This window comes from Rousettus aegyptiacus, unplaced genomic scaffold (assembly GCF_014176215.1).
Source record: "Rousettus aegyptiacus isolate mRouAeg1 unplaced genomic scaffold, mRouAeg1.p scaffold_m13_p_1, whole genome shotgun sequence".
Lineage (NCBI taxonomy): Eukaryota > Metazoa > Chordata > Mammalia > Chiroptera > Pteropodidae > Rousettus > Rousettus aegyptiacus.
The window spans coordinates 91,813,213-91,827,419 of record NW_023416284.1 but is presented as its reverse complement, the minus strand read 5'-3'; the positions used below and the strand labels follow the sequence as shown (position 1 = coordinate 91,827,419).

Below are 14,207 nucleotides of genomic sequence, written 5' to 3'. Positions count from 1 at the left end.
GAAGCAATAAAGAAACTGTGGCAGAATACCAAGTGGTAGTGACAGGTACAGGTGCTGGGAGGAGAACGGAGCAGGAGAGGGTGTGTGAATCATGTGTGCGTGCTACATGATTAAGTTCAAACACATTTTCATTCAATAACAACCTGTCCTTACATGCAAATGTGTCGTTTATACAAATTAGCAGAGTTCGCGGAGAAGGGTTTTTTCAGTCTGGAGCGTGCGCAGTCACTGAAAAAGAGAAGCAAAGCTGTTCCTAAGGTTCTCCAGGTCGGCCTTGCCCCTGGTTGCTGGGCTGGTTCCTGGAGAACAACGGCGGAATCGGCCCTGCTCTCAAACACAAGCCAGCAGCGCCCCTACCAGGGGAGCTGCGTGGAGCCGGCGAAGTCGCGCGTGCTCACTCCGCCCGCCCCGCCTCCACGGGAAGGCTGCGAGCTTTAGTGCGCAAGCGCCACGGGTCTGGCCGACTCCACCCTCCCGGGCGGGACAAGCGCGGCCCAAGATGGCGGCCAGCCGCTACCGGCGTTTCCTTAAGCTCTGTGAGGAATGGCCGGTGGACGAGACCAAACGGGGCCGGGACTTGGGCACTTACCTGCGGCAGCGGGTAGCACAGGCCTTTCGGGAGGGAGAGAACACTCAGGTGATCGGGCTGTGGGGTCTGCCTTCAGCGGGGAGGCGGTTGGGGCGAGGGAAGGAAAGGACGAGGCAGGGGCGGGACTAAAGGGCGGGCCAGCGGCGAGACCTGCGCGTGCGTGCGCCGTCCCTCAGGCCGCACGTGCGCGTGGACCCCATTATCCCTGGGGGACCTTAGAGAACAACGAGCCTGTCTTTTACATAGCGCATTCAGCTGGCTGCATTTTGGGATTACTGGAGAAGCATTTTGAAAATCTAGGTGCCTGGACCATTCAGCCTTATTAAATTGAATCTCTGGCAGTGGAGCCTTGCTCTCAGTATTTTTTAAAGCTCTACAGATGATTCAAGGTGCAACCAGGGTTGAAAGCCACAACACTAGTTGTAGGCTTATTTCTCCTCTGACATTATGCCATTCCTTCGCAGTGTTGTGCACTGACTGAGCTGATCCCTAAGGGCCTCTGCAGGGTCCCTGCTAAGCTTTTACTTGCTTCCTGGGCCCCTACAAGCCTTTGCAGCAGGTGTGGGTCCTCAACTCATGCCTCTGTGTATAAGTAGTAGACTTGTGTTATTGCTCTCCTCCAGGTTAGCTGCTGCTCTGGGATTCAATCATTTGTATAGGGTATATTTGTTAAACATCCACCACGTGCCAGGAACTGTGCTAGATGCTGGGGAGACAGCAATGAACTAGATAGATGATGTTAAGTTCATATTCTAGTTCAGGACACGATAAGTAAGTAGACATACATAAGACAGCCCAGATAAGTACAGTTCACCCTTGAACAATGTTGGGGTTAGGGACACTGACCACCCCAGTAGCCAAAAATCCACATATAACTTTGATCCCCCAAAATTTAACTATTAATAGCATCCTATTGACTTACCGAGAACATAAACAGTCAACACATTTTATGTATTATATGTACTATGTACTGTATTCTTAGAATAAAGTAAGCTAGAGAAAAAATGTTATTTTGAAAATCATAAGGAAGAGAAAATACATTTACAGTAGTGTACGTATTTATTGAAAAAAATCTATGTATACTGGACCCGTGCAGTTTGGACCTGCATTGTTCAAGGGTCAACTGTGCTATGATGGATATAAAATAGAGTAGCATGATAGAATGATAATAATAATTAATTACAATAGTCACATAAGGCCATACTGAGGAGATAACACATAGGTGAGACCTAAGAGAAGAAGAGCCAGCAATGTGCTCTTATTGGAAGGGCATATCAGGCAGTGCAAAGGTCCTGTGGCAGGAAGCAGATTGGCATGTTAGAGGACAGGAAGAAAGCCAGAGTGTCTAGAGAGTAATGAATGAAGTAGAATTTGCTAAGAGTTGAGGTCAGAGGAAGACAAGAACCAGGCACAGTAAGGTCTCAGGTCAGAAGCTGGCTTTTATAAGGCCAGGGAGAAGCCATTGGGGAGGTTTACCAGGGGACTGATGTGACCTAATTTACATTTTTAAAAAGATTACTCTGGTTTATGTGGTGAATGGATTATAGGAGACAAGAATAAAATAGGGAAACTAGAAGAAAAGCTATCATTGTAGCCCAAGCAAGAAAATGGTGGTGGTTTTCATGAGGATGGCAGCACAGGAGATGGAAGGGGCTGCATTCGGGTTGCAATGTGAAGGGTACCTCACCAGGACTTGCTGATATATTGTATGTGGGGTAAAGAGAAAAGGAAGAACCAAGGATAACAGCTAGTTTTTTGGCCTGAGCAACTGGGTGGAAGTTGGTGCCACCTACTGAGATGTGAAAGATTAGATGAGGAACAGGTGGGATGTGGAAAAAATATCTTGAGTTTGGTATTAGACATGTTAAACCTGAGATGCCGAGTGGACTTACTTCCAAGTAGAAATGTCAAATAGGCAGTGAGATATTTGAGCCTGGGGCTCACGCAACAGGTCAGAGATATGAAATGTGATACATACACACAGTCTGAAGAAATGACTTTTGCAAAATTTGGCCAATAACCTGTCAAAGCAGGAACTTGTTTTTTTGCAACTTAGCTCAATGCATAGCCAAGCCAGACCACCTACTGGAGCAAGAACATGCCCAGTGGCATGACTGAAACCAATCGCTGAGTGAGTGGTGTGCATGAATGAAATGTCTGGCTCAGTGCTTTGGGAGTGGGGGCAGTCACACTATACTGAGTGTCCTCATACCTCTTACAGTGGTCTTCACTGTCCCAAAGCATAAGATCTTAAAGGCAAGAATCATATCTAGTCCCAACTCTGCAAACCCCATAGACTTTCTAGGGCTCTGCTCCCTACATATTTTTAGCATAAGCTTCCTCAGAATAGAGATGGTACCATTTTTATCTTTCTCCCCCCGGTGTCTAATATAGTTCTTGGCACATAAAAGACATTCAGTAAATGTCTGAATGAATAGATAAATGATCGGTTATGGCTCATGAGACATATCATTAGAATATAGTTACAGATGTAGTAGAACTAGATAGAGAGAAGGGAAGATCTGTGTGTTCTGAGTGGAAAGAATTTAATTGAGAGTTTAGCGTGTTGGGGGGACCGCAGGAACTACAGAAAAGGGACATAACCAGGCCCTTACCACCCATGAGCTTACACTTGGGCAGACACATGACTTTAATGAAATTTCAAAGGTGAAACCAGCCAACAGAAAGGTCAACAGAGGCTAGGTCCTTGGGGACCACCCATGAGCTTACACTTGGGCAGACACATGACTTTAATGAAATTTCAAAGGTGAAACCAGCCAACAGAAAGGTCAACAGAGGCTAGGTCCTTGGGGAGGTGAGAGAGCATGACATTCACCTACTCGACTGCAAGTGTACGAGGAGCCAGAATAAGAGGATAGAACTTTCTCCTTTGGAGTTGTCATCCTTTGTCATCACCTAGCAAGATAGTTCTGATCAGTAGAAGGCCCACGCAAATTTGAATCGTGGCTGCAGATGCAAGTCATGGCTTGGTTGATGGTTCTAGAGCAGCTGAAGAATGCATCTCTGGTAGAGTGAACCAGTGCATTACAGTGGCAGTAGGCACATTGCTCAGGACCACTGTCATGGTACCTCATCCTGATGTCACCTGAGAACACTCCTGGGCTTAGTAAATCTTTGTGATTTTTGGAGGGAGCAGCTCCTTGCTGGAATTGAGAACATCACTGTGAGTCACTCCCACTGACACCCCTAGATCATTTATAAAGACCTTGAGAAAAAAGGTGGTTCTGGTAGACTCTTCATTATGCTGGCAGCCAACAGCAGGCATTTGACCCAGATGGCTGATTAGTGTAGAATTCCCCATTGGTTATGCCAGTCGCCATAAAGACAGGACTGGAGGGGAAACAGCTCTGCTTCACAGCCTTTTTGTTCCTATGGAGGAGAGGGGCAGGCAACCCTCCTCTTGGCCCCATGGCCTCCTACACCTTCACAATAACACTGAACACATGCTTGGCACACTTTTGCTTGTATGATCTCATTTAATTTAATCCTTTATGCAGCTGTGTGAAGTAGTCATCTCTGTTCTCATTTTACAAATGAGGAAGCAAAATCAGAAAAATAAAACAACTTAGGATCCCTTAGGAGTTAAGTGGCAAGACAAGACAAGTAGAAATGGACCCAGCTGTCCTGGTCTGATCTAGCTTTGCGTCCTTGATACCTGATCAGTCCTCAGCTGCCATTCCACTTCAGTTATTCTTGTTAGAAGGGCCTCGTGTTCCATAAACTTCAAGTCACTCCCCTCCCATCATTCCCTGCTCAAACCTTTTTGGACCATGGACGTTTGGACAAAGAATTAAATATCTTCCTGTGTTTACCCACCTGCTTTTCTTTGGCCCAGTCACTATCTTCCCCAGTGCAGGTGGGAAGAAAGATGTCCTTGAGTCAGACACCAATGTGTAAAAGCCAGACTCACTAGAAAGCATGTTCATCATTCAGAGTCAAAACCAGAATATGAAAACTACTGCCACCATTTATTTCACCTCAAATTGCCCTCTGGGGAGTATCACAGTCCACCCTAAACCCACCAGGAGGGAGAGGATGGTGGGAAGCAGGAACACACTTAACACCTCTTACATATACCCTCTATCCTTTTGTGCAGTTTTTAAAAGTTAATGTTTATGGGGTTTGCCCCCTTCGAATACAGTTTCATTAAGAGAACACATGTCCCCTGCAGCACTGAGAGCTTGATAAAAGAATCACCATATGGGGGAAGGTGGCAAAACAACAGTCATTGTTGACTTAAATACAGGGAAAGTAGCAAATCCTTCTAATAACCTCATTAGGTAAAAAGCAGCTTCCTAAAAGGTCCCTGACTGCACACCAGCACTCACTCACCTAACACGGAGCACAGCTCTGAGGAGCAGCCTGGAACACCCTGGGAAACACAGCCACCCAGGAAAGGCTCACCCGCCAGTGCATTTCTATCCACGTTTAAATAAAACCAGCCCCGTTTGAAAGAAGTTAAACTTTGACTTGGGTTTGCAGTAATGTAAATGATATTTCCAGCTGCTCAGAGGAGAATTCAGAGGTTTTATATAATCCTGGATATCAGTCACCCAGTTGAGACCTGGTCTAATGCATTCTTCAGTGGGGCAGGGAGCTGGCAGCGGTGACACTATCTCATTGTTGCTCACCCCCATATGTGGCCCCTGAAGTCAAGTGTTTGAAGAATGGTCCAAGGATAGTTTATGCTATTTTTAGTTATAATATTAAACACACTGCAAAATAAGAGTTGTGCAGAGAATTATTATCCATCTCTTTTTTTCTCTCCCAGTTACACATGGAGCAAGACCGAAGTATGGTAGTGTTTAGACCAAGGGATGGCAGTTTTCTGTGCATGTTTAAAGATGTAGATGCTCCTCCTAGAAGGATAAATTCTCAACTACTTTCAATAAGTCTCCACTTTACTGAAAGATCTTTGGGTCTTCCCTTTGCCTCCTGGACAACTGGCAGGCAGCTTTGTGAGGCCTTCACTGTCCTCTTATCCTTGGTCCCAGCCTGTGTCATGTCTCACCACGCTCCAGCACTTGCCCCAGCCTCAGCAACGGTGTCTTATTCCCTCTCACACTGGCTATAATATAAGTGTTCTTAACTTTTAGTAATCTAGAGCACTGTGAACACCACCATCCTCCCCCGCAAACACATAGAGCTTGCCAAGAATTTGATGGCTTCCCAGACCCTTGAAACACTCCTTGGCTCAAGACCCTGCCTGCCTGAAACATCCTTGTCCTCCTGCCTCTTCATGCCTCCTCCAAATCACTCCCACATCCCTATTCCACCCATGCTCAGGTCCAGCTCTGAAGTCTACACTCCTCAAAGTGAAGGACTCTGGTTACCCCTTACTTTGTGAACTTGTCACTGCAAAAGACCTGAAGACCTTCCCCACCACACCCGTCCTATTAGCCAGGCTTGGTGACCAGCTCCAGCCTCTGATCTCCTGTAACCCTGTCACTCAGTTACACGCTACCCTGGCTATGTTTGATGTTTGTGCACGTCTTGTCTCCTCAGTGATTGCCAGCTTCTCCAGGCCCAAGACTGTCCTCCCACAGCTTCCCCTTTACATAGTAGGTGCTCAAGAAATATTTTTTCAATTGAATTGAAGGGATTAGGCTCCCACAGCAGAATGAACTCATTTGAGAAGTTCATTACCAAGTCATGAAAACCTTTTTTTCATAGATCCTCCTGGACTGCATCCAGCTCTACCTTAATTAGCTACGCAGTTTGCAACACCCTTTCCCAAAAGTGGGTTTGCGTCCCTTTGTGTGACAAGAATAGGGCCACTGTAGCAATTGCTGTTACCACCCAAAATTCAATTTTGAAAATCGAAATCAGTGCCTGCGGCACTAATGTAAATTTGTATGTATAAAAGTTTAATATGGTAAAGAGAAATTTACTGACGGCAGAGCAGGAGAAATGTGAAAGGAGCAAAAATAGAGCCATAAAGGATACTTTGTCAGCTGAACATCTATTTTATTCACATTTATGGAACAGAGCTGAATTTTTCATCATGTCTCACCGCTGCCTTTTTTAAACCCAGCACTGCTATTAGTCCTAAAATGTCCATAATCTCATTAGGTGTGAATGCAAAATCTGGTAATTGAAAGCTTGTATATAAGAATATTTCTAAAGGTGCATGGTACATTTGTCAGGAAAACTGTATTTTAGAATTCAGGAATGTTTGTGCTGGAGTATGTAGGATGTAGGTGTGTGGCAAGGCTTCTGAAATTAGAAGTATTGATTTGTATTGATATCCTTTAAAGTAGTAAACAAGACTACTTTTTAATTGCTGAGCTTGGCTTAGTTATGACTAGGAACCCAGAAGTAGCTATGGCTCCATCTCTCCTCAAGCAGTAATAACTTGACTAGAAGCTGGCAGACCACAAACTCTCATCACCTCCAATGAGGCACTTTTACAGCCTCATAGAAGTACCTTCTGACCTTGAATGGGAAGTTGGGTGACAAGTTCTTTTTTTGGTGATTGGTCAGTTATTGGTGTTTAGGTATTTGGTTCCTTCTTAGATTATTAATTGAACTCCAGGCATTATGTGAAATAATCTAGCATACTGTCTCTTTATTACCGAAGGAATTTTAAGAGGTTGAGAGAGTCCAGATTCACTCTGTTTTTTCCACTCAGACCCTCTGCTCTTTGCCCTCAGGGGAGCAGTGCTCTGCAAGGGTGACCCCTCCTCTCCCTGCCTTGCTGCCCTATCAGAGATGGGAAGATGGGAGGAAGAGGACACCCTGCTCACCCCCTTGAGGGTATAGTAGGAGGAGCTGAGCAGCCCTCTGTGAATTCTCACCATGAGAGAAGTTAAAGAAGCAGCAGGAGGGGAACTTGTATTGGCAAGATTTCTGAGGGCGAGGATCTGGCCAGAGTGTGGGTTTGACAAGGAAGCATGGTCTTGGTGGCCTGGAAGCACTGGTAGGAGCCCAGGACAGAGGTGCTGGGAGAAAGACATGTCAGTGGTGTGAACGCCTTTCCTAAGACCTTGATTGGGAAGGCGGGAGAGGGAGCAATCCAGAAGAGCAGCCATCAGGTGAAGAACAGGTGCAGCAGACAGCTGCTCACCTGGCAGAAACCAAGGATCAGTGTTTGAGCCCTGCTGAGCTGACCACAGAGTGCTTGATGTCCACTGAGAACTTTGAGGGTCAGGGCCAGAGGCCTAGTCAAGTATGGAGTGAAGCTTCATCGACTTCCTGTCCCTTCATCACTTCCACCTCTGTCCTCATACTAGCAGTCACACCAGCAACACTGATCCACTGATAATTCCCTACCTGCCATTCCCTGGGCATGTGTTAAAGCCAGTCCTGTGCCTGGAGAGCCCTACTTCATTCTGCTAACTCCTGCTCATCCTCCACTGTGACCCTCTGGCAGGTCTTCCCTGGCTCCCCTGGCAGCATCAGAGGCCCTCCGTGTGCCCACAGCACCCTTCATTCCCCCATCGCCAGGATTGTCCTGAACTTTTCAGTCTCTTCCCCTTATAGCAGAGGCCTGTGTTTATACAACTGTTTACTACTAATAATAGTAACAGAAACTAATCACTCACATCCTCAGTGTTCCAGGTCCCGAATTCAGAGCAGTCTGGATTACCTCATTTACCCTCACACCACCCTCAGAAATAGGGACTATTATTATCTTTTCTGTTAAAAGAAAGGTTAAGTTTGCCAGTAAGCTTCAAAAATGTCAGTGCTTGAAAGACAAAGGCTGAGCAACCTGTCCCAACTGAAATAAGATACATGACAGATAAATGCTGTAGGTGATCCTAGGCTGAAAAGGTTGTTTGTTTTTTTTTTTTCTTTAAAGATTATTACTGAGACAATTGACAGAATTGGAATATGGACAATAGAGTAGATAAAAGTGTTGTATCAATGTGAAATGTCCTGAATCTGATCAGTGAACTGTGGTTATATAAGAGAATGTCCTTGTACTTAGGAAACATCCTGAAATATCCAGAGTGAAGGGACATTATGTTTCAACTTACTCTCAATGCATCATAAGGAAAATATATATAGATATACAGAATGATAAAACAAATGTGGCAAAAAAATTTTTTAAGTCAGGGGCAGGGGGAGATTGTGTGATTTGCCCAACATCCCAGAGCTGATAAGTGATGATGCTGACGTTAAAACCCAGATAGTTTGACTCCACTGCTCTCCACAGCCATGGAGACCTGCTCATAATTGGAGCTGAGCACACTGTAGGTTCTCAGTGCATGTCTTTTAAATTCATAAGGGAACACATGTCCACAGGTATGAAGAGGGCAGGCAAAAATGAAATGCACAATCATCTTTTGATAATTTATATAATATTCTTTAAAATTCTGTGCTGTTGTTATTCTCTTTTTCCTTTTGTGTTTTATACCTTCTGTTCCTCAATCTTCTGGGTTACGCATGCCCTGCTGAAGACATGATGTTCAAAATGCTCTTCCCAAGTGAGTACTGCAAAATTCTGTTCCAGCTGGCCTTTGCCTGGAAAGAACGCAATCACATTCTCACATTTTCCCATCCATTCTTTCTCTTCAGCCTTTAGCCCCAATCCACTCAGATAATGCCTTTGGTTATTATTCAGCAAACACTGGCTACCGCCTCAGCCCATAATCCTTTTTCTTCTGTTGTGCTACCTGGCCATTCTCATGATGAGTGGCCTGAACCTGGGGATGAATCAAGTAGGAACTAAACAAATGGATCATCTTTTTTGTTTGTTGTAAAGTGGGGACCTCATTTGATGCACACATAGTGGCAGAAGTGGAACTGCCTCATTAAAATGCTTAACTACCGATTTATCTATGCTCTGCCCTTCTTTGAGAAAAGATTTATATTGGAAAAATCCATCATTTGAATTCTGGATTAAAAAAAAAAAGAAGAAGAGAAAGTTTTGTTCTTGGGAGCTTTCAGAATTCTTTGCTGAATAGTGCAAGGGCAGAGGAAAGAGGAGACTAAAAAGATGTGTGAAAGGTAAATAACCACCTCTCATGTGCACATCGTCCATCTTTCCTGGAATTTCTAGCAGGAGTACTTCTTTGTCCAGCACCCAGAGTATTTTCCCCTTCTTTTTTGCAAGGCCTCTGTGTTCAGGGCCTTATCCTTCCTAGAAGGGCCTAACTGGACTCCCCATCTTGGTTCAATTCACCTGTCTCATCTTAATATACTACTTTCATGTTTCTTTCCTTACAAATTTCAACAGCTCTCCACTTACCTTAGATGAAAGCTCAGATTTTTTTTTTTTTTTTTTTTGCCTTTCATAAAAGAATCTTTATTTAATGCATTTCATATTGAAGGTTTAACTCAAAAGCTCTTTCTTTTTCTCCAGGCCAGGTTCTTTTACCTGAGTATTCAGGCCCTCAGCCAGATGGTCTGGTCTAAAGCATAGGTAGCATTACTGCCTCCTCTGCCTTGCTCTTGCCATCCCCTCTACCAGGAAAGGCTTCTCCACTCTCCCTTCTCCCAAACTCCTGTGTATCCGTCACTCAGAACCCAGCTCAGTCTCACTTCCACCATACACGGACCACACTTGAGCACATGGGGATGCCCCTTTCTCTGACTTCTTGTAACCCACACTGCCCCTAGCGCTCCCTTTATGAGATATACCCTTCCAGTGTTGTTTTTATTGCGACATCTCCCACTGCAGCTGGTGTGGTGCACACGTCACAGATGCTCAAGAAATGTTTGTTTGCCTGTTTGATCAACTGAGTTTTTTCAAATTAGGGAATTGATTAGGTGGAGCCATTACTCCTAAAAGGTGATTTCTGATAGCAGGAGCTGTAGGCCAAGTTTGCTTCCCATGGAGTGGCAAAGGTAGTGCTAAGCTGCAGGTCTGCTTCATGTGAATGCTTTATTTAAGTGTGTGTGTGGCGGGGGGAGTTCTTTCTGGAGGTGTAGACATGGTGTGGGAGGCAGGGCATGATTCCTCACTTCCTTGGGGGTTCTTTGTTTTTCAGATTGCAGAGCCTGAGGCCTGTGATCAGATGTATGAGAGCTTAGCACGACTCCATTCAAACTATTACAAACATAAGGTGAGTGGGCCGTCTTTTATATCCCCAGCTCTCTGACTGGAGAGGACCAGTAAGAACAAGTGAAATTCTGTTTATACAGTGTTTTGTAAAGAATTGCAGATTTGCTTCTTTCAAATGTAACCAGTAATTTCTTTCAACCAAGCTGACAAAGGCACCTGGTAGAGACTTTTAGGTCACTTAAATAAAAGCTATTTATAATTCTGAATAAAAGTCATATATTTTATATACCAGTGTGTGCTTCTGGGTGTATCTGATAATTGTTGGATCTTATACCTATTTTCTTATCTGATGAAACTGGCATTTCCCCACACTCTGGTGATAAAGATGGGGTGATTGGGAAAGTCCTCTCAGACAAAACTGGGCTTTTTCTTGGCCCTTTCAGGATTACTGTCAAATTTCATTGAGTGTGGTTTTTCCCAGGCTTAAAAAAATGTGTTTGGTAACTCCCAGATATACATGGCCAAATGCCTAGCCTACATGGAAAAGGATTTCTTCTGAATCCTCACAACTCAAAGTGTAGCCTGAGAGCAGCAGCAGGGCATCACCTGCAAGCTGGTTGGAAATGAGGATCGTGGGCCCCACCCATCCTCCTGAAGCACAGCCTGTATTTCCCCAGAGATTTCATGTGCATGATCAAATTGGAGCCACCTGTTCCAGATAATACTGGTTCTTTCCCGGTCGTCTTTGACCTCCAGGTGGCGCTGCTCTTCTCCTTGCTGAGACTGGCCCCAAGGCCCAGTGAACTGCAGTAAAGAGCAAGGCTGCTTGCTCTCCAGGATCATCAGGTCTCAGGTTGTGCTGCAGAACTAATCCTTTCTCCCCTCCCTTCTCGCTTCCCCTCTGCCCTGTGTGACCAGTACCCTCGCCCCAGAGACACGAGCTTCAGCGGACTCTCCGTGGAAGAGTACAAGCTGATCCTGTCCACAGGTATTGAAAGCACAGCTGCCCTTTCTGGTTGGTTTGCAATGATCCTGAGTTTGAGCAGCCAAGGGGAATTGTCTAATAAGACAGTTTTGTTTAATGTAAAGTCTTGTGGAATACCCCAGAGGAAGTGCTAAAGCTACAGGGCTCAGACTTTGGCCATAGAATATGGAAAAGGTCAAAAGCATTATTTAAAAAAAGAAAATCCATCTTTAGAGCTTTTAAATTCAAGACTGGGCAACAGATAATAGAGGAATACATATTTGCCAAATGGAAGTAGTTGAAATCAGGATGGAAGGAAAATAATTTTATTTTTATAGTCCTAAGCGGGCTTTATAAACAATGAGGGTTTTAATTAAAACAAAAAGCCATTCAATAAATGTATATAGGGATATCCGCTTAAGAGTTATCTGACCCAGGGGACATGGTCTGCGGGTTAGATATAGGTATGTTTTGGAGTGGTTGATAGACCCTGATTAACAAGAAAGGAAATACCCTGCCTAGCTGATCCCCTCCTTACTTCCCCATGTCCATTGTCACTGACTAGTGAGTTAGGGGAGAGCAGCAGGGGGAGCCTGGGTTGAAGTAGGCAGGTTCTGGAAAATTGCTATTTTTATTGCCAAGGATATTATATACAAAAATAGGCTGACCTTTTCTGGGAGGGCACGGCCCTGAAACATTTGCCTTCTGGTACTCTAGAAATTTCTATTTACTAGTCCTCTGGCAGCTTTCAGCAACTAAGTTTTAGGGATTTGGCCCTCCAGATTTGTACTCGTCTACTCTGGTCCTATTTTTATCACAGTGCTCTCTGGAAGACTGGAGTATTTTGGCCAGGCAGGATCACCTTATTAGCAATTAAAAATGTGTGAGTGTGTGTGTGCACGCGCACACACGCACACACATGTGTGCTTATACAGGGGCCCTACCCTACCTTCTACCAGCTCCCTACTGCCTTTGTAGCTATGAAGATAGCCACTTTTTGGGGGGTACAGGCTGGGTGCCAAGCAAATTACCTCCATTATTTCTTTTCATTCTCACAACTTTTGAGGCAGGTATTTCTCTCTCCACTTTACAGATGAGGAACCTGAGACTCAGAGGGTAATTTGTTTGAGGGGACCCAGTGGGAAGATGATAGGCAGGGATTCTGGCTCAGCCCTGTCTTCCTCTGTGGTGCCTACTCAATGCCACAGCATGTGGTAGACCCTTACCACCTGGGTTCAAGTGCCAGCTCTACCACTTCCTAGCTGTGTAACCTAAGCAAGTTATTTAGCCTTCCTCTGCCTCAGTTTCCTCATCTGAAAAATGGAGACAGTAAGGTCTGTGTGACATAGGCCAGGTTTTGAGAGCGAGCATCTTGGCCTGTGGGTTGCACAGCTGACGCCACTGCCATTTCTTTTCTCACCCATGTGAAGCAGGACATCAGGGACCCTGCTTGGATGCCAATGTAAGGGTGCATTTTGCTTAGCACGGTCCTGGTTCATCACGCATTTCATGCCAGCAGTCATTTTTCTAATACCTATCTGATTTGCTTCAGAAGCTGGGTCTCATGCAAAAGCCTTTGGGACCAATGTAAGTAATCAAATTTTAGACTTCAGTCTCTCTTTTTTTGTCTCGCCCTTTTGCAGACACCATGGAAGAGTTTAAGGATATAAATAAAGGCATATGGAAGAAACTGCAGGAGAGATTTAGCCCCAGGAGTCCTGAGGAGAAGCATAAGGCCTGGGCTCAGTCCTTATCTCGCCCACGTACCTAAGCATGGAGTCTTGTATGTTGCCATCATAAATAAAACTGCCCCGATTTCCCCCTGGCCTCCTTAGGAATCTCATCTAGCCTCCTCGGAAAGGAAGCCCTTGGTGCTCAAAAGAAAGCTTCAGCTTGAGAAGAGATGGCATCAAGCATCCGCCCTGCCCTTCAGCTAGGCAGGGAAGTCTCCCAGAGGGAGGAAACACTGCACTCTGTCTGGGCCTGAGAAGGGAAGGTGACAGGGCCTCTGGACAAGGTGCTTCCTGCTCAGCCACAGGAGCCCCACCTGTCAACAGGGGTCTGGATGGCTTCTGGCAAGATTCTCCAGCTCCCTTTTGTTGTAGGAGCTCCTGGGAGATAGCCAAAAATAGCAGTAAATATTGAAGAAGGCATCCTGTCACAAACAGATAGCAGAAGGAGGAGGTACAGCACAGATGAGAAAAGCCTGCTTGGCTCTCATTCCCTGACTCAGAAGGACGGAGCTTGGTCCTCTGCCCCTGACCTTGCAGAAAACCTATGTTCCAAGTTGTTTTAAGGTACAGAGAAGAGCTACAGACAGGCCTTGGCCAGTGGGGGCCTTGGGTTGCAGTGGTCTCAGCATTCTGGGCAGGTTCTTTGGAGGTCACAGGACAGGCCCCCTGGCTGGGGACATACACAGGGTCACCTTATTACTCCATGAAACCTTAGCTCTTACTAGTAGACCTTCACAATTCATTCTTGAGCTTTCTTCTGTCAAAAACCAAGCTGGGGAGTGGTGGGGCAGGGACCAACAGCACCCCTCATGGAGAAGTGGAAATGGGTTCTTGATCTCATTTGTACCTGGACTCCTCTGTATGTTTTGGAATATAATAAAATACACAGGATTATGACATAAACCAGTTATATTGCAATACATTTCCAGTTCTGTCTAGGGACCCCTGGTT

General features: G+C 45.2%; 1 protein-coding gene and 2 long non-coding RNA genes across 4 annotated transcripts in view; 2 read left to right on the top strand and 1 right to left on the bottom strand.

Annotated features, from left to right (window-relative positions):
* LOC118615024 overlaps positions 1–474 on the bottom strand; it is a 28,458-nt gene extending 27,984 nt beyond the window's left edge. For both annotated transcript variants that reach the window (XR_004956268.1, XR_004956269.1), the window contains exon 1: positions 154–474. This is a non-coding gene — a long non-coding RNA (uncharacterized LOC118615024). The remainder of the gene's footprint in view (positions 1–153) is intronic.
* On the top strand, positions 466–14,159 carry LOC107511967 (ubiquinol-cytochrome-c reductase complex assembly factor 2). Its single transcript, XM_016146969.2, has 4 exons — positions 466–637; positions 10,546–10,620; positions 11,478–11,547; positions 13,167–14,159. Exons 1-4 carry the CDS (start codon positions 500–502, stop codon positions 13,292–13,294), a joined length of 411 nt encoding a protein of 136 aa, XP_016002455.1. The 5' UTR covers positions 466–499; the 3' UTR covers positions 13,295–14,159.
* Positions 735–6,684, top strand: LOC118615023. Its single transcript, XR_004956267.1, has 2 exons — positions 735–3,292; positions 3,393–6,684. It is a non-coding gene; the product is annotated as an uncharacterized LOC118615023 (long non-coding RNA).
* Positions 14,160–14,207: the final 48 nt, after the last annotated feature.

Bases quoted from the DNA above. Each gene is read 5' to 3' on its own strand.
- LOC107511967 (XM_016146969.2), top strand. From the start codon at position 500: ATGGCGGCCAGCCGCTACCGGCGTTTCCTTAAGCTCTGTGAGGAATGG. The intron at 638-10,545 runs GTGATCGGGCTG...TTTGTTTTTCAG, and splicing joins GGGAGGGAGAGAACACTCAG to ATTGCAGAGCCTGAGGCCTG. The intron at 10,621-11,477 runs GTGAGTGGGCCG...CTGTGTGACCAG, and splicing joins CAAACTATTACAAACATAAG to TACCCTCGCCCCAGAGACAC.